Source organism: Azolla caroliniana, unplaced genomic scaffold (genome assembly GCF_043228905.1).
Source record: "Azolla caroliniana isolate FFs.n. ecotype wild unplaced genomic scaffold, voAzoCaro1.0.p SCAF_5, whole genome shotgun sequence".
NCBI classification, from domain to species: Eukaryota; Viridiplantae; Streptophyta; class Polypodiopsida; order Salviniales; family Salviniaceae; genus Azolla; species Azolla caroliniana.
In genome coordinates this window covers 3,067,265-3,091,363 of record NW_028230440.1, presented here as the reverse complement: position 1 = coordinate 3,091,363, position 24,099 = coordinate 3,067,265, and the positions used below count along the sequence as shown (strand labels likewise).

The window sequence follows — 24,099 nt, the reverse complement described above, 5'->3', positions numbered from 1 at the left end:
CCTTTAAGGTGTAGACTCTAGGTTGCACATCAAATCGTAATGTCCGACACAAAAAGCAAGGGGAAAATAAGAATAAATTTCTTTTGCATTGCATTGTCAATGAAAGAGAGATCAAAACAAAGGATGTAAGTATTTACAAGACATTTATTTGATTAAATTGATAAATGTTTCTGGACGATAGCTCTCAATTAATAGAATGGTGAAAAGGTTATGGATAACTATGGTATATGTAATGTATTCTCAAGGTTGTTCTTGCAAATTATAGATAACAATGGTATGGGTAATGCAAAGTCGAGGCTTTTGGGTTTAAAAGGGTGCTCCTTTAAAAAGCAAGAAAGCGAGCTTCTCCAAACCGAAATAAATAAAATTTCCTCTTGCATGAGTCACAAATGATCCAAAATGTGTGCCAACAACACATTGCCATCCAGGACCATAACATTTATCAAACTCCTGAGACAAGAAAAAATCATCTTGATACATTAATATGATAAATATTCATTTATCACCTAAAATGATGAATATAAATACGTCATTAGAGAGTTAGACAACACAATGTATAATATGTCATGCATTCATTTATAAAACAAGAAAAATCATCTTGATACATTACTATGATAAATATTCATTCATCACCTAACATGACGAGATAAATACTTCATTAGAGGGTTAGACAACAGAATGTGCAATATGAGCATTCATTTAGAAAACTATCCGATATACTAAGCCTTAATGATGAGCATATGTAGATGGATTCAAGCACTCCCACAAACTAGTTTGCATTAATGAAGAATGGAAGAGAATAATTGGTCATACAACACAAGATAAACGAAGTAGAGTATGCATATTGACTAGTAGGAATGCCATTAGCAAATCTTTTGACGCGATACTTGTTTTGAGACCACATGAAGAACAACATTTGGCTTAGGGGAGAAAAGCGGAATTGAGAAGGCAATTAGTGCATCAATTATATAGACATGTAACATATTAATGAGTCATCGTTTGAACCTTGGGATCATCTAAAGTTTACAAAGAACATATAGGAGTTAGTATGTAGATAATGTTATAAGTGTATGCCATCATACAAACATGTACCAATAGGAATGGGATTTGCATATATTATTATCAATGTGGATGTGCTTCTTGAGCATTATAGATAATCATCAATAGGAATGACATCAAGCTGTTGGCATATGTTATTGAGATGGATGTGGTTCTTGCATATTAGATCTTGCATTGAACAAGTGCTGTGTATGTGTAGGGGAAGTCATAGATCGAGAAGAATGACATTAATGTAACATTACCCCACGAGTAGATATATCCATAGATAGACATTGGCGTATGTGGAGTGGTTAACATGTGACTCTTAGATGGTGCTTTCTAGGACTAGTGATTAGAACAAGTGTAAGTTGGCATGATGAGAGAATGACAGTGAATTAGCAAAGTAACTCCAATCAGAAAAGCTTAATTTGGCCCAATCAATCCATACCCATTAGGCAAGAGATGGATACAAGTGAATGCAAAATTGCGTATATACCAATGAACAAATAATGAGCTTGGGGAAATATTTGATCTTTAATGAGACAAAAGACTTTAACAAATGTTGTGTGAAAAGGGGTAGGATTATTAAGCCTCACCTTCTTCATGTAAGCAGCTATGCTCTGGCAATCACTGACATCATGGATATCCAGAGCTCTGCTTGCACATCTCATGGCATGGTGTTGCATAACCACAGGCATGTCTGTCTCCCCCATGGCTGCTTTGCCCTCCAACATGATGGTGTAAGCAAGCAAGCAAGCCAGAGAGAGATAGAGAGAGAGAGAGAGAGAGAGAGAAAGAGAGGTCCTCTTTTTATCCTGATCTAACACACCTTGTGGGCTGGTTCTTTTTTACTTCTTCATATATAGCCTAGCTAGCTAGCTACACATGGATGAGAGAGAGAGAGAGAGAGAGAGGAGCAATGATTGAGACTATATTTTGCCACCACAGATTTCAAAGGTTATTTTTTATCATCATTATTATTACATTCTTGGATCATTCATTGTTATTATTACAATTTACAATTTACATTCTTTGCAATCCTAAATAGGAATAACATCTTTGTAATGTATTGCTAGTATCATTTTTTTTTTCTCTTCCAAAGATTCGTTCACCCCTAAGATTGAAGAAGACCGTCCATTTGTGCCTCAGCCACCACAAGTTTTTTGCTCTTCGATGTGTGCCTCACAAAATTCCACCCTTTGTCCAACCCCATCTTTCACTAGCATCTAAAAGGTTGATCATTTGTGTCATGCAACCCTCATCATGTCTTGATCCACCCCATCTCCAATGCTTGCATTTTTGCACCGTGTCGATGCAACCTAGCTTCATCTGAATTGCTTGAGACGACAATGTATTGTGCAGTAATGAGCATCTTAATTTTGTTGATGGTGATCTTTTAACCCTAGTTACAACCATCTCATAATTTAGAGGTAGTTATTGTACCTTCAATCTAATATTCATAAAAATTAATCTAGGGGAGAAAAGTTCCTATAAAGTCCCCCAAAAAAGTTCCTATAAAGTCCTGATTTTTGGGACGTTGGTTCTCACATGCACATCTAAATTTATCTCCCTATTTGTTCATTAAACCACATAACCATAATTTGCACGAACAATACATGTTACCATGAGAACTTGAAACGTTTAACTAATTTTATCTCTTTATGCATAGTTAGAGATAACTAATATAAATGCATACCATTGAACTCATCCTAAACATCATTCCCCAAAACAAAGTATGCATTTCGATGTTGATAATTGTAGTGAACAACATATGGTCCACCTTCCTACACAACCTTCTATTGTCTCTACCACCTCTTGAGCCTTGGTCTAATCTATGTTAAGTATGAAGAATAATGACCCTTCAAATAGATAAGCCAAATGTCTCTCATTGTTTTGTAGTGAGTTACATAGCTAAGCTAAAAGTCTATCCATTTTCTAAAAATCATTAAGTGCATGAAAGACAACCTTGAATATAATAGATTGTGTGAAATTCCACATTCTAGTCAACATTCAAAGGGTCACGTCAAAGAAGCATAGTCTAATTGAGATGTTAGGAGATTGGCCAATGTTAGTTCTAATTAGCATGTGGGTCCAACAACAATCTGAATTTCAATGACACTTAAGCGAACTGACATAGAAAGGTAACAAAAATTGCAATGTTTAACACTGTGTTCTGGTGTAAAATTGATTCTAAAACATTTAAGTCCCATTTAATGTCACATTTTTAGCAAAAAGGGCCCGATGAAGGCCACAAGTGGCATAACATTGAGAAAGACATCTCCTTAACCAAACCCGAGTGAAAAGTAATGCTATCTAGATTGATAAACCATTGTGCACTTCTAAATGGAAATGTTAGGTTCGCATTAAATCGTTTTTGAGATCAATATATCCTCTAATTAAATGCACGATCCTTTTCTATTATTCAATACTCTAACCCAAATGCTACATTAAGGATCTTTTTGAAGATTAATGTGAGCCTTCAAATACTTGAATTAAACACTTAATTTATCATTTATTGTTATATAATCAATTAGGCCCGAAATCAACTTTTAAAAAAAGCCAATATGGGGATAAGAGTCGATTAAGGGAGTTCAAATCGAAGCAAAGACCGACTTACCATCAAATGTTATATTTTGCATCATTGATGCTATTACTTTTACATGGTTCTAGCTATTTCTTTGTTTTGAACAAACACATTAACAATGGCCCACTACAAAGCCACCTACATACCATTATTTAAAATCTACTTTTCTTCACATAAAACACATAATTACAATGGTAGCAACACAACGAAACAATGGGGCTTTCTTCAATTAGTCAACTTTGTCTATGTAGTTATCTTTATCTTGACGTAAACCATAGCTTTGCGATTATGCATTAAATCGTATAAACAAACGTGTTTTTTTATATTGATTGGGATCTACACTTGTTATCCAAGATTAATTATAATTGTTGATTAGTTAGATAATATAAAGTTGAATTACTTTAGTCACAACAATATCTATAGGCAAATTTAGGACAAGGTTGTGTGGTTCTACTCTACACCAAAGTATTTATTTAAGCCGCTAGTTAGAACTTAGCATGGAGGTCATTACCTAGATATCTATATATTCCATGAACAACCTTAGGACATTTCTTAATACTAATGCACTATTTTTCTTGGCAAAATAAATAATTACTTTAGTCACATTATGTAAAAAAATTAACGTTTTAAGCAACGACTAATCATGAGTATATCTACCATATGGTTAGGATTGTTTTTTCCCCCTAGGTTGAGTAATAAAAAACATTTTAACGACCCAACTATAGCATTGCCAAGCTATGCATGTACCGACACACATATATAGGGTACTCGATTATTCAAGCCAAACTGGTTAATCCTAAACCATTTTGGGGTTCTCAAACCTTAACCAAACGGATCCCTAAACTGGTTTGGGACAAAAAAGCTTTAGAGGTGCCTTAAAAATACCACTACCACTTCCTCCCACTCTTCTTCTCCTCCTCATAACTCCTACCCCCTCGACACCACCGATGAGTCCGAATTCAACTCCAAGTCCCACCTCCACGACTCCCTCTCCATAGACTACTACGATTGGTCGGCTGACATCCACGAATCCCCTACCTCCCACCACCCGAACCACGAGCCCTGAGGCTACGGTGAAACCAAGTCAATGTACTCATGAAGTATAGGTCATGGTGTATAAAAGACGAAGAATATCCTCATCACTTTGAGTGTCCATATAAATGTAAATGCAAAAAGGAGGTCGTTCAAAGTGTTTGCATTTAGCTTGCAAGTTGCAATTGTCCAAGCAGATACTTATTTTATCAATATTCTTTAGTATGACGTTTGGGCTCAACCATGTGGATTATTCTACAATGGTGACAAATCCTACGAAATCAATGTGACTATTTCCTTTTTACTTTCCTATCTAAAGTATTGGGTTCTATAGAGCTTTTCATAAAGAATAAAGGTTTCCACAAAATAGTGTACATCACATATAGGTTCCAAAAATGGCATTCCATTGTAATTTGTGAGAAGCTATCTCATTCTTAATATGGAAATGAGAGCAATTTCTAGATTGTGCACCCATTACCATTATTTTAATATATTATGTAATATAAATTCCACATACTGGAATTTCGTTTGTTTGGTGCACAAGGTTTGCTTGTGCCCTACCCACACCTATAAATGTTCCACGGATTTTGCATCATCAATAAGTTTGGATGTGATTCTAAATGCATATGCAAACATACTATTGACTTGTTTGAAAATAATACATACATATACAACATTATGTATTGTAAACTTCTCGTATACAAATGCACCCTGTTAGGTTTCACACACGCATGCATTTACATTCCACATATAAAACTTGATCTAACATTACTAAGTTGCAACTTGCAAGCATAACACAAATATACTGTTTACAAAATCATTAATAAATTAACATGATATTATATTATGAACGTTTTGGCTTTATAAACAATATAGGGATTCACATTAAAATATAGAAATGCAATGCACGTTCAAAAACTTTAATTTGAGATCATGAACACTAATTGTTCACTCCTGAAATTTTAGCTTTAGAGAACAAATGTTTAAAAGTTAAAACAAATCCATTACCTACCAAAGATTTCAACATCTCATGTAAAAATGTTCGCCAAGGGTCAATCTCCATAAAATCTTAGGTCCAGGATGAAATGAGACATTGATTACAATAGAACGACACGTAATTTCTATACAAGTTGAAATACTATTTCAAATTGTGGGGGTTGAAAATTTTAGTCATCAAGTCAATTGTAGACTCTGACACGCCAAATCAAGGGTTTCCCACAACTGCTTATTGTCATATTTTCTTTCCATCCTATGTAGAAGAGCTCAAATATTTACACCATTGCAATGTTTGCAATGTTTTGCAAGCTTCCAAATCTGTTGTAGCAAAAACCCTGGCAAAGAAAATTTGCAATGGTCCTTCTATTAAATGTTCAAGATTCATGCCATGCATATCATGCTACTATGGGTTAGATCCTATCTCTGAAATCATTCAAGGGCATTATTGCCTAGATGGCAAGAATTCCGTTTCAGGACTGATTGCATCTGTCAGGATTTATACATCCATACATCTAATCTCACTTCTATATCCATGTATATAAACCTCCATCTCAATTATCCTGACAACATAAATGGAAAAGAAGATCATATCAGTGTTACTACCTTGAAGTAAAGGAAAGGCTGCATCAATCAGCTCCATTTTCACTCCATTCAAGGATTCATTAGCATGGGGAATGTCCAGCAAGTGCAAGACAACAGGCTGATCCAAACTCAACATCACAGCACATGCAATCATCTGCATCAAAGCATTATTATCATACCCCTTTTCTCCCAAATTCTCACACTGTCACCTCGCACCAATTCATTCGACCCCGAATCGTATTCAACCATCTCATACATATATTAGCTTGCATATGAAGTTTGGCTGCGTAACTTGTCTGCAATTTTTTCTAAACCCTAAACCCTAAACCTGTAACTAGTAGTTAATTTGGTTCGCTATGTCACACATTACTGAATTTCTACTCTATCTATATGTGCATTTGATCATTAAGTAATATTTTCAAAACAAATTGCTTCAATTTTCTCAAAGAAATAAAAAAACATAGAGAGAAAACGCACTGCAAAAACAACGTAGCATCAAAACACGGTGAGAACAATAGCATTAAAACTATCAGCTGTATTGCTTTATGCAAGGCAAACAACATATACTTTACATGACTTTAATACTTTTTCCATGAGAGTTATGTTTATAAACACATGATGCACATTCAATTACAAAACAAAAATGAATATTCAACTCGTCAAGCATTTGGTAAAATGTCAAGGGCGACTTCTTTCAAAGATGGCATTGTTTCTCTTTGCAAAATGCATGAATGAACATCACCAATCTTCCGGAGTACTTGCCACGGCCCAGGATAAGCTCTACAAATCATCATAGAAATTAAACTTGGAATAAGATCTCACACATGTTGAAATTTTTGTATTATCCGTGTGTGCATATATACAGAATTGAATGCCTATATACACTCTACCAAATAAAAGGAAATTCATTAGTAGCTACCCGTTTACATTTATATGTGAACGGTTTTAAAATTAAGATACAGAGTTTTATTTTTGAAGACCAAAATGGCTAATTTGGACATAATGTTAAAGACACATTATTAAACAAAAATAAAGACGAAAGTGGATTTGGGATTTAAGGTCATTTGATCTTTGAGATGGTAATATTACCCTACCTGAACAATGTGCCACCATGCCTTCCCTTGAAGTTATGGATGTAATATACTGTTTCAAATTTTGGTAGAAAATTCTTGGATAATGCTCCAAGTTTAGGGTAAAAGAATGATGGATAATCTTTAGAGTTAATGTAAGAGAGAAAACATGCTTCATAAGTGGCATTAAGATCATAGAATATCATGCATGTAATGTAAAACAGATAAAACGCAAAGCTTGTGTGGAGACAAAATAGGTATCTTAGGTAAGTAATATCTATCAAACCCTCTATTGATAGTTAAAAGAAGGCAACTCATATGTGATACATGTAATTCTTATGGAAATGATGAGTGCATTGAGAATAATAAAGTATTGTTTAAGGATACATCCGCTTCTTATTCTATCAAGTTCTCCATTGAAGACAAGTATTGGTATCTCTGACCCAGCTGTTGCATTCGTGTAAAGGTCTTCTACTGCTAATATTTCTGCAAACCAAATGACAAATTGATAATTTATAGAAGGCCAAAATGCCCATACCTTAAATTGGATATTCACCAAAATACGCATAAGTGTTTTCACTACTTATGAGAGCACAATAAGTTTTCACAAAGTACTAGAATGCTCGTAAGTTTCCACAGAGTGTTGCAAACTTCACCATATAATATACCCAACAAGTTGGAGGTTTTCAGTGTTTCTAAACCATTTTATATAGCCAAGAGTTGAAAACTGAAATAGGACATTGATCTTATCCATCATTTATTATCATTACCATTGACATTGAAATAAGGGTAAGCAACCACCACCATCTCATCAGTTGGCTTTAACCGATCTGCCATCGCCAATTTTTCGGTAAATCCAAGATCTCCAAGTCCAGATGGCTTGGTTAAGTAATCTAGTTTGAAAAATGTCCCTTCAAACACCTCTGCCTTTGCTCTGGCCACTTCACTCATGTCTGGGAAAAACTAGCATTGTAAATATGCAAACATGGATCAAACTAACTATAAATACATTGAAATAAATTTCACAAATGAGAGATCTATTTATGAGATGAAGATAATACAAAATATAAGATGGAAACTTCTGAAATAGTAATTTGAGTAATGTAATGCAATGCTCACAATTCGTGTTCGAGCATATTGCTCGTTTTCTAGGAAGTTGCTACAGAAATCACGAACCAAAACCATACTCCGAGTCATCTCAATCCCTCCCTCTGCATCACCTGTCATAATGACAAAAAACAATTTATACAATTCAAACTTTTAATTGTAAGCTAAAAATAGCTGATCTTTCCTATTTAATCACAGAGATATGCAAAACAAGTGCACCACTGAAATCATGAAAAACAAATGTTTGAACACAAAAAAGTAATGAATACTTTAGTTCAATTGAACTTCAAACACAAAGATTAGATGAATACCAAATTCTAATTGAAGTTCCAACACAATTTAAATTAATCCCAAAGTTTGGATACCCAATTTAAATGAATAATCCAATCAAAGTTTAAACACAAAAAAGTAAATGAATGCTAAACTCGAAAGGTTAAAATCATGAATACTGAACTCCAATCAGAGTTCAAACAGAAAACAGTAAATAAATAATGAACTCCAATTTATGTTTGAACATAAAAACGTAAATGAACACTGAATTCCAATTAAAGTTCAAACACAGAAAACTAAAGGAATACTAAGGTCTAATTGTTCGAACACATAAGAGTAAATGAATAGTGAACTCCAATCAAAATTTGAACACAACACGTAAATGAATATTGAAATCTATTAGGGCTAGCGACCTAATAATGTATTATATTTCTTTATCAAAATTCAATGATACCAGCTTTAAGAAACTAGTTTCCTTTTAAACAAGCACAATAGATATTTCCTTGGAATCTCTGCTAAAATCCATAATTTTCAGAAATTTTAAAAAATTAAAGTAAAGAAGTGCAAAAGATTTTGTTCATATCTTGTATTTGCTCGAAACTTTGATAAGTAATAATGGTGAAATGTGGACAATGTATTCAACATCAATTTTGTGGCATTGTTTTCTATTAGATTGCTCTTGATCTTACAACGTAAGTATAATCGATCGATCAGCAATCCAATTTCCAATATAAAAATACAGGTTGATTACCTGAGACAGATTCAAGACCCGCTGTTGGAAATTCAACTTCCTGTTCCAAAGAAAAGCAAAAAATGGCAGATATCATACTGTAATATTTGTAATGCCGAGTTTTCATAGGCTTTAAGGCTTACCAACAATTTTTTCCCATCCTTCAAAGCTTCCTTTGTAGCATTTTCTGCCTAAGTTATGGTAAAGATCAGTAATAGTATTGTGTGCAATAATAGATGAGTTAACCTTAAAGGTCTAAATAAGAACTAGAACATACAGACAACCAATTGAATAGATTTTCTTTGGAAGAATGAAGCATAAAACAGTGTAATGACAAGAGAATCACTAAACATTAGAGTACAAATTGTTTTTAAAGAGCCTTTATCCACCCTAATCACTAAACAAAGATAGTTTGCAAATTACTTGAGCCCTTTTAGTTCCTTACTCTTGAAATCAATAAAACATTTCCATAAAAATGCACAAAATGTTTCAACTGAATTTTTGTTCCAACCTTGAATGACGTTTTATATGATATGCCATAAATACTGTTATAATTATTTTTATTTTTACTTATGTGAAAGACTATGTCGATGTAATGTAACCCTATATATATCCACATCAGGATAATCATACATGGATTTGGTTTGGATTACGTACCAGCCAAAATTGACTACATTATGAAATCTCGTTTTTATTTTTATTTTTGTACTAGGGAGATTCTGGAATATTTGATTCCACTACTTATTTTTAAAAACAGACCTGTGGCATTATGGATCACAGCAAAAAGAATAGCAAAGAATGGTTTCTATGAATTGGATTATGCAAATTACTTGAGCCCCTTTAGTTCCTTACTCTTGAAATCAATAAAACATTTCCATAAAAATGCACAAAATGTTTCAACTGAATTTTTGTTCCAACCCTGAATGATGGTTTATATGATATGTCATAAATACTTTTATAATTATTTTTATTTTTACTTATGTGAAAGACTATGTAGATGTAATGTAACTCTATATATATCCACATCAGGATAATCATACATGGATTTGGTTTGGATTACGTACCAGCCAAAATTGACTACATTATGAAATCTCGTTTTTATCTTTTTTTTGTACTAGGGAGATTCTGGAATATTTGATTCCACTACTTATTTTTAAAAACAGTCCTGTGGCATTATGGATCACAGCAAAAAGAATAGCAAAGAATGGTTTCTATGAATTGGATTATGGTCATTGATAACGACAAACTCTATTTTACATTAAATTTTGTGGCTACATTATCCGAGATATTAAATTTCTAGATTGTGGTCCTTGATTATAAGTTGTGGATACCAGCTTAAAATTCATGTATTTGATTATGAATCGTGCATAGTGGACTTGAACTTAGGGAATCGTAGGATGTGAATTATTTACAAGCATTCTACTTTATTTTTTATGGATCTTGGTTTCTAGTATAAAGGTTATGTGTGTGTTATTATCATGGTGAAATGATCGTGGAGGTGTGTCTTGACGATAGTAGAAACTAATGGAGATTACGCTCTATTTCTATTAAATAAGCATGATTACTTCATATACATTAAACTCTCTAATAAGAGAGAAAAAGAGAAGATTGATAGAGATCAGGTGAAGCAAATGTTTTTCGCTTTCAGCCCCATGGATGGCACTGATTTGTTATACTGATGGTTTCAGACATAGTGTAACTGTATTTGAGTACTGAAATTGAAAATATTTCAAATGTATAATGATGTACACAACAATTATAACGTAATGGGTGTAAAAACCTGCTTCAATAGTTCATCATAATCTGTTGGAAAATCAACAAGTGTTGCATGACACCTTAAGAGGTTCCTTTCCTTCTGAGTTGGAATTCTCAAGCTATCCCTTTGGATCTTCTTGTTTGAGGCATTACTGTGATGGAAAAAGGAAGTATTGCAAAGAAACTTTGGTTGAAAAAACTGAAAAACAAAACAAAAAAACAGTTCGTCACTTTCTTATCAAATGCCACAGCAATAATTGAGCAGAAATTAGCTTCAATATTAGCAAAATGTGATGGCAAAAACTTGCCCTTTTCTCCTTAATATGCATGCTCATATATTTCTTTGATCAAAGACATTTAAACATAAAAGATCATCAGAAAACCCAACCTAATATATTGCCATTGGAACTGAAATTGTATATTGTCATCAGAAATAAAGGCCTTGAATGTTTTAGCAATTTCAATGTATCTTTTAAAAAAAGAAATTTGACCCCATGCACAAGAAAATTGTCTCACGTTCATCATTTGAGGATGCCTCCAAAGATTTATTGTTCATGATTTCTGGCAAAATCATGCATTCCTAGTAATAGAACTTGTAGGTGTAGACCACGTCTTCATTGTGACTACATACGAATATATATGTATGTGTATGTTCAGTGTGCATGCATGTAGGAAGGCTGATCATCCTCAAAATAAACCTTGGGATCTACTTAAGACATGTCTCTTCATGATTCCAGGCAAGTCATTCACTGATATGACATGCATCATGAAACAGAAAACTCATTTGCTCATCATATACATAAATAGATGCCAACAGGATATAAATAGCCAATGGGTCTTTCAGAAAAATTCATTTAACTCTTCTAGCTTCAAAGTTGTGTTTGGCTGAAATATTATCTTCAATATCGCATTCAGCCTAAACCAAACCATTGGATGCTCACATTTAATTATGTATTTATAGTATACGTACGTACGTATGTATGCATTTGTCTGTGTGTTTATGTATGTCGGCAATAAGTCTGATTTTCGACAACATTGTCTGTAAATGTTTTGCCATTATGATGGAAGAAATGACTAGTTTGTGGATAGTTTAGCCAATCCATGAAAATATCCTATATTGTAACCTCGCCTTTCTGTTAGTGTCTTACATTTTAGTAAATCTATTTTTACATCAATAACTCTGTTTTGAGGTATGATAAGAGCATTTAAAACCTAAACTCTCCACCTTTATGTATCGTTTCCATAACACTTTGATAATTCTTACATTTCAGTAACTCTATTTTTGCATCAAAAACTCTGTTTTGGGGTACAATAAGAGCATTTGAAACCTAAATTCTCCACCTCTCTGTATCGTGTCTTATATTTTGATTAGACTGTTCTTTGCATCAAGATCTCTGTTTTGAGGTATTATAAAAGAATTTGAAATCTAAAACATAAACACTGAATGTATTTTCCCGCGATACTACTCAAGACCCACAGCCAAGATTTCTGATCTTTCTGTTACAAACTAAGCATTTCAATGGATTCCATCAAGAAGAAGAAGCTCTGTTTATTTATTTTTATTACTTCTTCTGAGGTATGATATCATGAGAGAATGTCTTTACCTGTTGTGGGTGATGATGCCATGAGGATACCTTCAGTGTTTGTATCATCTCCATAGACAAAGCTTCTTTTCACACTGCTCCATAGAAAACACACACAGCTCTCCCTATTCATTCACACACACACACACACACACACTCCCTCAAACCTTATCCAATGCTTGTAAGGTTAGATTTCTTTGGTGACGGAGAAAACAGGTCAGCCATGCCTGCCCTATGGGTTGTGTTCGCCGTTCTTAGCTTATTATATGGCATACACACACCCACATGAAATACATTCCGATTATGCTTCCTTTGTAGCCTTCTTTTCCGAGTTCCAGTGTCTTTGTCGTTTAAGCGCTACATTGCATCCAGACATATATATATATATATATATATATATATATATATATATAACTCACACTCATTGCATTGAAATTTGAATCTCAATGCAATGTGTCGTGTCTTCGATTTGATGGAAGTGATCACGCGACTGTATAAGCTTTCCTTGATTATATTGTGGATCAAGAATTGGCAAATGATCTGATGAAAGCGACCACGTGATTATCACCCAAGAACAACAAGAGAATGAACAATAGAGAATAAACTTGTTACCACAAAACACTCGAAACTAATCAGATAATGCATACAAAAGTAGCATATGTTATGGGCAAAGGAGTCGTCATTACTGTGTGGGGCCACCGTGGTCGAAAAGCCTTTTGTGGGTTACATATGCACATTATACAATGAGACACAATCCCTCTTGAACGAACCATATTTCACTATAAGATGCTTTGTCCGGCCATACGAGATGATCAATCCCCGGCTAGTAAAAGCATCATCATCACTGTAATAACACGAATAATAACAAACACAAAGAGAACTATGTACATGACATACACACATTACATACAATTATATTATGCAAATGTATCTCTATCGCAACTGAAAGTATATACATAGGTATAACATCGGAACCTCTTTTCCTTTCTTCCTTTTTTGCTATTTAGAGAAATTGGGAATATTGTCAGTTTTAGTGTTGAAAAAGAGAAGTGGTCAGACATATTATGAATCATAATTCTAATTTCTCATCATATGTAGAGAAAAGTCTCAGAAAACTATGTATATGTACATATACATATGCTTATTACACACACACACACACACACACACACACTCTCTCTCTCTCTCTCTCCTGTTTCCCGCGCGAGAATTCGAAGAAACGCCATGGCACCTGCTTCCTCTTCATACTATGACCTCGACGATCTCCTCGCAGCTGAAGAGGTAGTCCTGTGTGTTCCATTTACTTCTTCTTCTTCTTCTTCTTCTTCTTCTTCTTCTTACCTTAACTCCATCTCCTTTTCAAGAGCTCTTTATTTTCTTCTCCTCTCTCCGTATCGATCCATTTTCTCCTTCGCAGCCCGTTTCTGTTATATTCCGCGTGGCTGCTGATGGAGTCGGAGTTTTGGATCCGAGCTCAGAAGACAATAATGTAAGTTTGCACATTCTATACATTCATCACTTATCCTTAGGCATATCAGATATGCTTGATTTCGCTAAAATGTAGCCTTCTCTTCATTCCTTAAGCATTTCCACCTTCCTGCATTTATCACCACCAATAACCTCAAGTCTCAAAGGCTAAGGCAAATCTGAACATTAAAAGATACGTGGGTACAGTCGATCATACCCATCAGAAATTACTAAAATGCACTGAAGAAGACAAAAGCGTCTTTTGTCCAGTGTGGACAATTTAGATATTTTTGGTTTCCTGGTATGTTGATGAAGATACAAAAGCTTAGCGCGAAACACATCTCATACGAGTATCTCAAAACATTTCGGAATAATGCTATTGCTGCTCAAGGATAAGCTGGTGGATCATAATCGTGTGTTAACATTTTGTTACATGATTCAGGTTGAGCAAGGTGCTAAAGTTGATATGCCACTTTGGCTTGCTGAAGACCTTTTCCATAGACAGGCTGCTTTAATTAATCTTCCCAGTTTTTTCAACCAAAGGTAATAATGAGCACACTGTTAAAAAATGAAACATTTCAGATAAGTATCAATTAGTGCATACTAGTTCAAGATAGTCCAATCTGGGTTGAATGATGGCAAATTGTTTTACTTTTATGTTTTGCAGGGTTAGAAAAGAGGTTCAAGCTGATCCCGGCTGTGTGGATATCAGATCTAGATGTCCTTATTTCTATGAAGTGGGCTGCAAGATGGCACCGTTGTAAGTAGTATTCGAAGTTAGATTTATAAGTATCACTATCTGTTATATGGTCGAGTCACCTCATCCTTAGAATAATCCTTCTTTAGAGAGTGTTTTTGCAACTTCAGGCTGATTCATGGTGGTAAAATTTTCAAACTTTTTCTTTCCATTTCCGTATGTTATTAACTTATTTGTTTGGTGTTCGGTGGTATAATCATTGGAAGAACAAATGACTCTACCCTAGGATCCTTTCTGTTGTATACTCTACGGGGACGCTACAAAGATATTCTCAGCAAAGCACACAGTGCTTCCATCTCCACAACACCAAAAACCATGCAACTTTTATCCAGGGAAGAAACACTGTGTAAGTTACATTTCCTCAACTTTTATCTGATTAGGAATCATATATTTACAACATAGTGTGTGAATCTATTTTTGAACACAATATAGTAATTTGAAGTGAATAATTAATCCTACATTATCAGGTGAAAATATAATGTATTGTGTTCTGGGGTGCTAACAACTTTTTCTTTTGAATATTAATTACAATAATAAGGATTTTGGCACATCATTGTATTTACTTTATCTACATGTGAGTCTTGAATGATGGATTTCTGAATATATTCAATACGGGTGATAGTATTTCAGGCAGGTCGAGAGTCTATGACGGCATTTAAGAAATGGCGGCTTGAAGGAACAAGAATGGAAAGAGCAGCTATCCTTGGAAAGAAAAGGAAACCTCAAGGGGATACATAACATTAAAACCCAGATCAGACCACTGTACCAAAGTATTACTTCAATTCCAAAAAAATCTTGAGTATTTTGATCATAAATATATTCATGATGTGAAGAATATGTGACAAGGTCTTTATTCTTTTATAGATGTATATAGGCAAACCACATGTATCTCTCCCGGTTATGAAAGGATATCAAGATGTTCTCAAATTGGCTTGCCCTTCATTAGGTTTATAACTATGTTCACAGATATTGCCAGCACTTAAGGTCAAATGAAAGAGAAGTTGCTGTAAGCTACGACATGCTCAAAAGAAAGGCAGCAGGATCAGTTCGAGTGATGATTTTACTGATTAGACAAATGAATAATGAAGTTAGAAATATTGCTAACAAGAATATCTTGCCTATCCAATCATATAAGATGGATAAAAAGTACTTATCCTAAGTGACATGATTGAACAAAATTGTTTTAGTACACTTTTATTGCTAAAACTTGCATCCTTTGTTTGATCGGCATATGTCAGATGTCCTCTAGCACCAGATATCATATCCTTTTTGTGCAACTTCTCTATGAACCTGAAAGGTGATGCTCTACCAAAACCTTTATATGTGGAAGATCTTGTAGATGTAATACAATTGCCTTCATTATGATGCATAACACCAATAGACTGCATTTAGAATGCTCAATTTACCAGGAAATTTCTTTTGTTGTGGAATGACTAAGGTAAGGAATTTTCATGTTTGCTCTCTGTTTGATCCAAGTTATAAATGGTTTTGTATTCTCTACTGTGATCTCTCAATGCATATGCTAGGCTCTTCTGCCTTTACCATGGTATGTTGTCTTCGATTGAATTGATTAATTGTTTCTATGTCTTTGATGCTACATAGAATAATTGCATGTAAGATCGAGTTTCCCATGCATTTAAAAAGCATGTTTAGGCGATATTGCTTCAATAATTTTGAATGGAGAATTTTGCACACACAACCATCTGTGATTGGAAGTCTACTTAATTTGTTTAATTCACTCCATGCTTCACACTAAACTAGTGATGGCCCCTTAGTTTTTGCATTTTATTCATATGCAATCATGTATATCTCAATGCCAATCCAAATATTCATATTTGATCCAGTGCTTTTTGTTGAACAGAAAATATCAAATTTTAGAGTGTACTTTTTGCATTGGGCTAAACTAAATGATACATACCAGGGTAAGCTTGATATTACCTGTTAGAACTAATAGAGTACAGAATTTATGCAAAGAAACTAAAGTTTTTCAAACCATTGGAATTTTTGTGGGGACTTTTTCTTAATTGGTACACACCTGAAAGAGGCGATTTAAAAAAAAATCAAGCACCCTTTTTATGAAGGATTTTCAAAGATATGCTTGCGGAAGATATATGAGTAAGTATAAACATAGTCTTGGATGAGAGATATTATAGAACTGGGTATCTTTCTTTTGAAGTTTTTTGAAATATAGTCTCACATAACTGGTATGGTAGATTGAACCAAGCATGTTCCTTCAAAAGTTTTTCAATTTCTCATTGTAGATTTTTGTTTCTATTTGAAAAAAGCTCAATAGCTTACTACGGAACTTTGCAAATTTAGTTCATTCCTGACTTGACTCTTTGGTTTCACTCCGTTGTCATCAGTATGTACATGAACTCTTTGTGAGCCCATGATTTCGACTTAACACATAATAAGACAATATGTGGTAAAATTGTTTTGTGACGCATCATGAATAGGGGTTTTCATCCAAGCCTTATAGTGGTTGACATGACTCAGGCTCACATTTATCTTGAAACCAATAACTATGTACGTGACGTATCAGCTCGCAAGACCCCTAGGTTTCAGTGATGTTGTGCCATGTCACCATGGAATCTCGTCTGTGACCACGAGCCAATGATTTTGTGCTGCATCATTGTGCCATGTCACTGTGGAATCTCGTCTACGACCAAGAGCCAATGATTTTGTGCCATGTCATTGTGCAATCTCGCCCGTAACCATGGGCCAATGATTTTGTGCCGCATCATCGCATCCGCATGGGATTTCGGAGGGGCCACTGAAGAGAGTGTGGAATCTTAGCCTTGGTTAGTAATTAGTTCATGCTTGAAGTAAAAATGTATGTTTCAGTTAATACTTAGATCTCTCTGTTTTTGTGTCTGATGCAGAATGCAGGGATGAGTAGTGGTTGGATTAGGTTTCTTCTACATACACGCAAGAAAACTCTAATCTTAGCATGCCCTTCTCGTTCCTCCTTCTGCACACAAATTACACCTCCTTGCTCTGTTTCTATTACCGATGGGCAATTTCGCCAAAGCATTTCCCCCTCCACATCAAAGCTTCAGATCCTGAAAGAGCAAGGCTTCACAGAGCAACAGATCAAGTCATTATTAGAAGGACCCAACAAAAGACTCTTCATCTCAGTCTCTGATACAAGAATTTCTTCATTACTTCTTCTCTTGAAGAATCACGGTGTCTCAGGGCCGGCATCAGCACGTTTCCTTGCTCAGTGCCCAAACGTTGTTCGCCTCAGACTCTTCAACATTCAATCAAAAATTGATTTCTTCGACAATATTTGCATCCAAGACCCCCGCCTCCTCCTCAAACTCATCACCCATGGCTCAGGTAATAAGTCTCTCATCTCTCTTTCTTTGCTTAACATAGAAAGACATTTGATCTTCCTTAGAGATGAAATTGGGTTAGATTCTGTGGGGATAAAAAGAATCCTTGATAGATTCCCATCATTTTTTGCCCTAAACTTGGAGAGGAATCTTCGTGTTAAGCTTCATATCTTCCGGGATCGAGGATTGGATAATGAGTCGATTTCATGGCTCTGGCGAACTTATCCGAGTATATTGACATTGTCAGATAAAGGATTGTATGAGAGATTTGAGCTTCTTGAGCATTTTGGTCATGAGATTAGTACTAAGGCTGGTCTTTGTGCTTTGGGAAACTGGAGCTCTAGAAGTTCCAAAACTTTGCTATCAAGGTTTGAAGCTTTGCAAAGCAATCATGGTATTTCCCCCACAGACGCAATTCGAATGGTTCAAAGATATCCTCGGCTTATTTGCCTCACTGAAGAAAGTATTGCAAGGAAGATTGAATACTTGATTGAGGTTCTAGAGAGGGGTATGGATGAAATTTTGCATTATCCAGAGTATCTCACTTATAGCCTTCAGAAGAGAATTGCCCCTCGATTCTCTATTGTGCATCGGCTCAAGTCCAAAGGCTCAATCACGAAAGACCCTTCATTGCGGTTTGTGCTGAAAATGACAGATGAAATCTTCTCGAAAAGATTTCCGATTGATAAAGATGAAAATTGTGATACTGATAATGAAGGCATTAATGTTGATGATGATAATGATGCCATTGATAGGCATTGAACTCCACACCTAATGGGTCCAAATCTGGAATCCTTGTTATCTAGATATATATTGCTTCCATACACCTTCAAAACTCTGACCAACACATTCAATGAGGCTCTCATTCTTTTCCATGAAATAATCTGCATGTCAACGTATGCTATTTGTAATAGAATGATCTACTTCAGTTTCATGTTATTGCCATGCTATTACCTCAAATATTTTCAGTAGTCAATATGGATTAATAAGAAAATCTGGTTCTCATTGTTAGTATTCCAAATATATTCAATAAGTGAATAATAGCAAAATGGTCCATGCTGTGTACATGGATATATATTCTTGTAAGGTACATTTATACATGAAGTAGCTTTAATATGTCTCAAGAAGCTAGTGACTCTACGATTCCTAGTTATTGTATATAACATTGGAGAGGGACTTGATAAACTGAGAAGATGGTGCATTTGAACAACCAATCCCGTAAAGGATCTTTGGCATAGTGGTTTTTGTGTCTTCATCCCCTGACTATGGATATGCATGGTGTTTAAATAGGTAAATGCAAGTTAAGGGCTACATAAATGTGTAAGAAATGAAGGTGGTTATGCCTATATGTGGCGAGTTTTATACGTACGTTAGAATGATTGACTGAAATAGCATTGTGCAAAATAAATATATTGTAGGATGCATTTGATTTGAGCCTTGATGGATAAAATATACATGCGTTGGTTCAAAGTAACAAGCCAATATATTGTTCAAATTTTGTTGTATCACTTTGACAATCTAGTGTTTGGGTGATAGAAGATAGTTTGTACTTTGAGGGGTGTGAATGTAGAGAGTATAGTGGTTGGATGGTGCCAAAGGGTTGTGAAATATTTATGAAATTGGAATGAGAATCTAGAGTAGACAGGGTTTGTGATTTGTTGGATATTTCAATATGTGCATCTTTGATGTATGATGTGAAAATATATTGGATTTATAATCAATCATGTGTAGTTTCGAGTTGTCTTTTATGTGGATAAAGTTCTCATCTCCATATTGTGTGATGGAGCAACAACACAAACATTTTCTATGATGATGATATTGTTCCAGTATGTTGGTATAAATAAGGTGTGGTATCCTATTGTAGGTCCTTCCCAACTCTTATACTCCTTAAATCTCAATCCAAAATGTTCGAGCAATGTAGGAAAATCTCCAATAAAAGGAACTAAAGGATAATATCATGTCTCTCAACGTTGGGACTTAATTGTTGGAATATATCTTTACGTGTTATGGTATGAGATCTCTATAGTAATGTTTTTGCCAAATTGGAGCTACTTTACACTACCTTTCACAAGATCAAGTTTGGAAACATTATAGCTAGTATAGAGATGTTGGTTACTAGAACATGTGATTTTGAGTACATATATTAGAATTGACCTCCCCCACCTTCATCCATGAGTTAAGCAACAATAAATTTGGACCACTTAAATAGTTCATCCTTCCACTTGCAACAAACAATACAATTTGCACCAATACACAATTGATCATGCCTTTTAAACCAACAAATCTGCTTTCTCTACAAAACTTCTATTTAATCTTGTTCATGCTTTAACTAGACCAATCTATTTTTGTTTGTTTCTTGGAAAAAAATAATCACATCAATTCATACTAAAGATGATTAAAATTTAAGACCTTCACATTGTGCTTGAGCTTGAAGGAAATGGATAGGTTGGTAATAGTGATGAAATGCAAGAATGGATATGTTCTTATTGTGTGTGCACACTTATAATTGTATGTAATTTTGTGACAATATCATTACTTTTAAAACAAACACAACCTTCGTAGTACTTATAAATACCATGTTTTGATTGGTTCATGCTTGATTAAATGTGTGATGTACACATATGGGGGGGTCAAGTTCTAAAAAAAACATCTACTTAGAAGTGCATGAGTACCATGTTTTTTGGGTTCTTACTTGATTAAATGCATTAACCCACTAGTAAAATCATCAGGAGTTATATTTTGTTAAAGATTGGCCTAATTTGCCAATAAGTTAAGATAATATAGCTAATATTTAGCCAAAGAGAAGCAAAATATTTTCAACTTTAGAAAGACTAGGCTTGTTTTTAAACTACCAAGGTTTCATCAGCAATAAATTTGCCCCACCAATTTTATAACGTCCAAGCGGTTGCGATTCTTTTAGTTTCATAAGCCATAAGTTGTGCTTGATTTAACCTAATGCTTGTTGGTTGACAAATAGAAAATCACGAGACTTTGTGATGTTTGATAACAAAATCAGTAGCCATGTCCACCAACACTTGGGCTATTCAAGTAGTTGCAAAATCGGGAAAAAAAATGGTCTTTGGATCCACCCTTTCAAGAATGCTTGTTGTATTGCTCATTGTGGGTTTTTAAAAAAAAACCTCTTCATAATTTGGACTAGGATCCGACTGATTATCAAAGGAAAAAACCGAGTTTTGGTGGAAATGGTAAACATTTGGAGTTTTTCCATTATTCGGTTAAGCTAGGTAGAAATTTGTTGTTGTTGTCAAAGTATAAATGCCCTGCTGCCATGAAGCACTGGTTTGAGAATAATGTGCAAGAATTACAACTTGCAAAATTTTGGAAATGGTTGTGGAGCATGCAGTTGCCGAAAAAAGTTATTTGCTTTCTTTGGTTGTTGATTCGTTATGATCTTCTTGTTGGTGATTGGTTGAGACAACATCAACAATATGCTTGTGGATTGCATTAAGGTGCACCTATTGAATTGATTTTGCGTGTGTTTTGGTTATGTTCCAAGATCAAGAAATTTTGGAGTAAGTTGTTTTTATTGTTGAGACAACACTACTCTCGTTCAATATTCTCTTGGGGTGCAGTATTGTGGGGGTGTCCTTCATGGAGAGGTTATGAGGTATGAAAGTACGCATGCTTCTCATGTTTTTCCTTTTTCTTATGGACACCTCTCTCTCACCTCATTTCCTTCTTCTATTCCACGGTTCATAATTAAAAATCTGGTCATTTGGCGTATTATTACATCATTGGCTCTTTGGATAATATGGAAACCGAGATGTGACTCTATTTTTAACAATGCCCACATACATCTTAACACTATGCTTATTGAATTTTGGATGTTGTTTGTTCACACACTACATGGTCATATATGATGATTTGCAAGGTTCAGATGATGTCCTATAAGAACCGATGGCAAGGACTTCACTTATTTTCGGATACAACTGTAGGTCCGAAGTGGAATTATGACATACCTTCTTTTCTGTTGGATAGTTGATAGTATTGTTCTACTTGTTTCATATATGACATCATATGTTTGATCAGATGTACTAGCTTTTGTATCTTACAATAAGAAGTGAGATGAAATGTTTCCTTCTGTTATTTCTATGTAGAGTTTTCAAGTAATATACTAAGGTGCATCTTTCTTTTAAAAAAGAAGAAGAAAGTGGATACCTCATTGAGGTGCGACCTCACCTCTTTCATGTTGATATAAGTTGGCATTGAGAAGTCTCGTGAGTGAATACTAGTATATAGGAAGACACATATTACTTGTTTCCCTTCCTTATCTTACTCTCGCTCTCTTTGACCATATTATTATGATCTCCTCATTCTATGCGTATCATATTCATTTCAATGTTTTTTTATTAGATGATGACATTTGTGATTGTATTTTACTATATTGATCTATGATTCTATTTGTCGCATATTATGGATGTGGTCAACCTTTTCTTGGTTTCCAATTAATTGAATTGATCACATAAACATTGAACACGAATGTATACAATATGTGATAGTGATGTGTTATTCACACTGTAATAAGTTAAAGATTAAATTTACAATAAACTTAGCAAATTTTGACAATTCAGTTAAAAACATCTGTTGCAGTAAAACATGAACCTAAATTATAACCATGGGGTGAAATATCATAGCAGTTGTTATACTCTCCCTACACGAGGAACGTCATTGGGCATTTGAGACAAAAGAGACAAATGTGAAGAATATTATTGTACTATGCAACATATGTTTAGGCATGCCTAATAATACGACAACTTAGGACATACACAACATAATAGGTACAATATAAAGCGGAACTCAAGAGAGAAAGTTTTTTGGATTTTAGGCATAAGAAACTTTATTGGTGATGAAGGTGACAATACATAAGGAATTGTGGTAAAATGAAAGTGCATAGTAAAACTTTATTCCACAAATTAGAGATTGGAAAACAGTAAGATGGTTTAATTGTGCATGAAAAGGTTACAACTATCCACAAAGAAATTTTGTTTGCAGATGTAACATGAAGCTTATTCACAATTGTTATTCATATCCTTTAAAAACACCAAAACTTGATTATTCTAATAGTTAAGCATTCTGTGTGTACAAGGTCTCAAACAAAGTTTGATGAAGATGTCGATGAACAATAAACAACAATGTGGAAAAACATACATGATTTGATAAATGTATGGAAAGCTCAATGGACAAAACAATTACTAGAAGATGATTTTGTTCCCCAAATGGAAATGGCATGCATTGGTATACTACAAGAACAAGCCCTTGGTTGCTTGAACTACTCTAAGAAGGTTCAAATATAACCCAATATAAAGAGGTATAAAAAAAATGGTCTTCTAATATCAACTCTTTTTTTTTCCAAAAAAATACTGCTTCGCATTAGTTAGCAAACAAAATTACATCATAGAACTCTCAAAATTCCTCTCAACAGCCCTCACTCTGGCCTTCCCACCAAAGCGGACATAGTCCCCACCTCATTTTCAACAAACGTATCCAAACAACTCTAATAACCTAGTTATTTGTACCATAACTATATAAATTTACAGCACCTAGACGTTGTTGGAAACTATTGGGGGGAACAACCATCGGGGTGCTTGGTAGTGCCATTGAGGCCCTGACGATGATCTACCGACCATAGGAGAATTACCCCATTTCGGCAAGAACTTTGATCGAGATCTTTCAGCTGCATCAGATTCCCCCTTAATCGAGTCGTATCGTCCCCGCAGCCAAGAGACCAACTCAAACTAGATATTTATTAATACCTCACCACTAGGGATCTTT

The 24,099-nt window shown here is 34.7% G+C and overlaps 4 protein-coding genes and 1 long non-coding RNA gene across 6 annotated transcripts; 2 read left to right on the top strand and 3 right to left on the bottom strand.

Annotated features, from left to right (window-relative positions):
- Window positions 1–63: 63 nt before the first annotated feature.
- LOC147863656 (uncharacterized) lies at window positions 64–1,857 on the bottom strand. The gene is made up of 2 exons (XM_087320541.1): window positions 1,635–1,857; window positions 64–450 (listed from the first exon to the last, which is right to left on the bottom strand). Exons 1-2 carry the CDS (start codon window positions 1,770–1,772, stop codon window positions 307–309), a joined length of 282 nt encoding a protein of 93 aa, XP_087176667.1. The 5' UTR covers window positions 1,773–1,857; the 3' UTR covers window positions 64–306.
- Window positions 1,858–6,747: 4,890 nt separating this feature from the next.
- On the bottom strand, window positions 6,748–12,904 carry LOC147863654 (protein LPA3-like). The gene is made up of 9 exons (XM_087319982.1): window positions 12,769–12,904; window positions 11,190–11,363; window positions 9,553–9,600; window positions 9,431–9,470; window positions 8,422–8,522; window positions 8,073–8,265; window positions 7,690–7,788; window positions 7,327–7,444; window positions 6,748–7,012 (listed from the first exon to the last, which is right to left on the bottom strand). The coding sequence occupies exons 1-9, from the start codon at window positions 12,820–12,822 to the stop codon at window positions 6,892–6,894; spliced, it is 948 nt and encodes a 315-aa protein (XP_087176108.1). The 5' UTR covers window positions 12,823–12,904; the 3' UTR covers window positions 6,748–6,891.
- LOC147863655 (uncharacterized) lies at window positions 11,647–12,750 on the bottom strand. The gene is made up of 2 exons (XR_015529831.1): window positions 12,092–12,750; window positions 11,647–12,061 (listed from the first exon to the last, which is right to left on the bottom strand). It is a non-coding gene; the product is annotated as an uncharacterized LOC147863655 (long non-coding RNA).
- Window positions 12,905–13,895: 991 nt separating the features above from the next.
- Window positions 13,896–16,441, top strand: LOC147863653 (DNA replication complex GINS protein PSF3-like). Of its 2 annotated transcripts, XM_087319156.1 has the most exons (7): window positions 13,896–14,028; window positions 14,165–14,236; window positions 14,657–14,757; window positions 14,882–14,974; window positions 15,178–15,317; window positions 15,594–15,741; window positions 15,836–16,441. In XM_087319156.1, the coding sequence occupies exons 1-6, from the start codon at window positions 13,972–13,974 to the stop codon at window positions 15,707–15,709; spliced, it is 579 nt and encodes a 192-aa protein (XP_087175282.1). In that variant the 5' UTR covers window positions 13,896–13,971; the 3' UTR covers window positions 15,710–15,741; window positions 15,836–16,441. The 2 variants fall into 2 exon arrangements, with proteins under 2 accessions (XP_087175282.1, XP_087175280.1); XM_087319154.1 differs by having other exon boundaries at window positions 15,594–16,441.
- A 1,352-nt stretch (window positions 16,442–17,793) lies between these two features.
- LOC147863652 (transcription termination factor MTERF8, chloroplastic-like) lies at window positions 17,794–19,238 on the top strand. Its single transcript, XM_087320286.1, has one exon. The coding sequence runs from the start codon at window positions 17,848–17,850 to the stop codon at window positions 19,066–19,068; it is 1,221 nt and encodes a 406-aa protein (XP_087176412.1). The 5' UTR covers window positions 17,794–17,847; the 3' UTR covers window positions 19,069–19,238.
- The last annotated feature ends 4,861 nt before the right edge of the window (window positions 19,239–24,099 follow it).

Bases quoted from the DNA above. Each gene is read 5' to 3' on its own strand.
- LOC147863652 (XM_087320286.1), top strand. From the start codon at position 17,848: ATGCAGAATGCAGGGATGAGTAGTGGTTGGATTAGGTTTCTTCTACAT.
- LOC147863654 (XM_087319982.1), bottom strand. From the start codon at position 12,822: ATGGAGATGATACAAACACTGAAGGTATCCTCATGGCATCATCACCCA. The intron at 8,266-8,421 runs GTGAGCATTGCA...TTACAATGCTAG, and splicing joins AATATGCTCGAACACGAATT to TTTTTCCCAGACATGAGTGA. The intron at 7,789-8,072 runs GTAATGATAATA...TTTGGTTTGCAG, and splicing joins CCCTTATTTCAATGTCAATG to AAATATTAGCAGTAGAAGAC.
- LOC147863656 (XM_087320541.1), bottom strand. From the start codon at position 1,772: ATGTTGGAGGGCAAAGCAGCCATGGGGGAGACAGACATGCCTGTGGTT. The intron at 451-1,634 runs GTGAGGCTTAAT...TTCTTGTCTCAG, and splicing joins TAGCTGCTTACATGAAGAAG to GAGTTTGATAAATGTTATGG.
- LOC147863653 (XM_087319156.1), top strand. From the start codon at position 13,972: ATGGCACCTGCTTCCTCTTCATACTATGACCTCGACGATCTCCTCGCA. The intron at 14,029-14,164 runs GTAGTCCTGTGT...TCTCCTTCGCAG, and splicing joins ATCTCCTCGCAGCTGAAGAG to CCCGTTTCTGTTATATTCCG. The intron at 14,237-14,656 runs GTAAGTTTGCAC...TACATGATTCAG, and splicing joins CGAGCTCAGAAGACAATAAT to GTTGAGCAAGGTGCTAAAGT.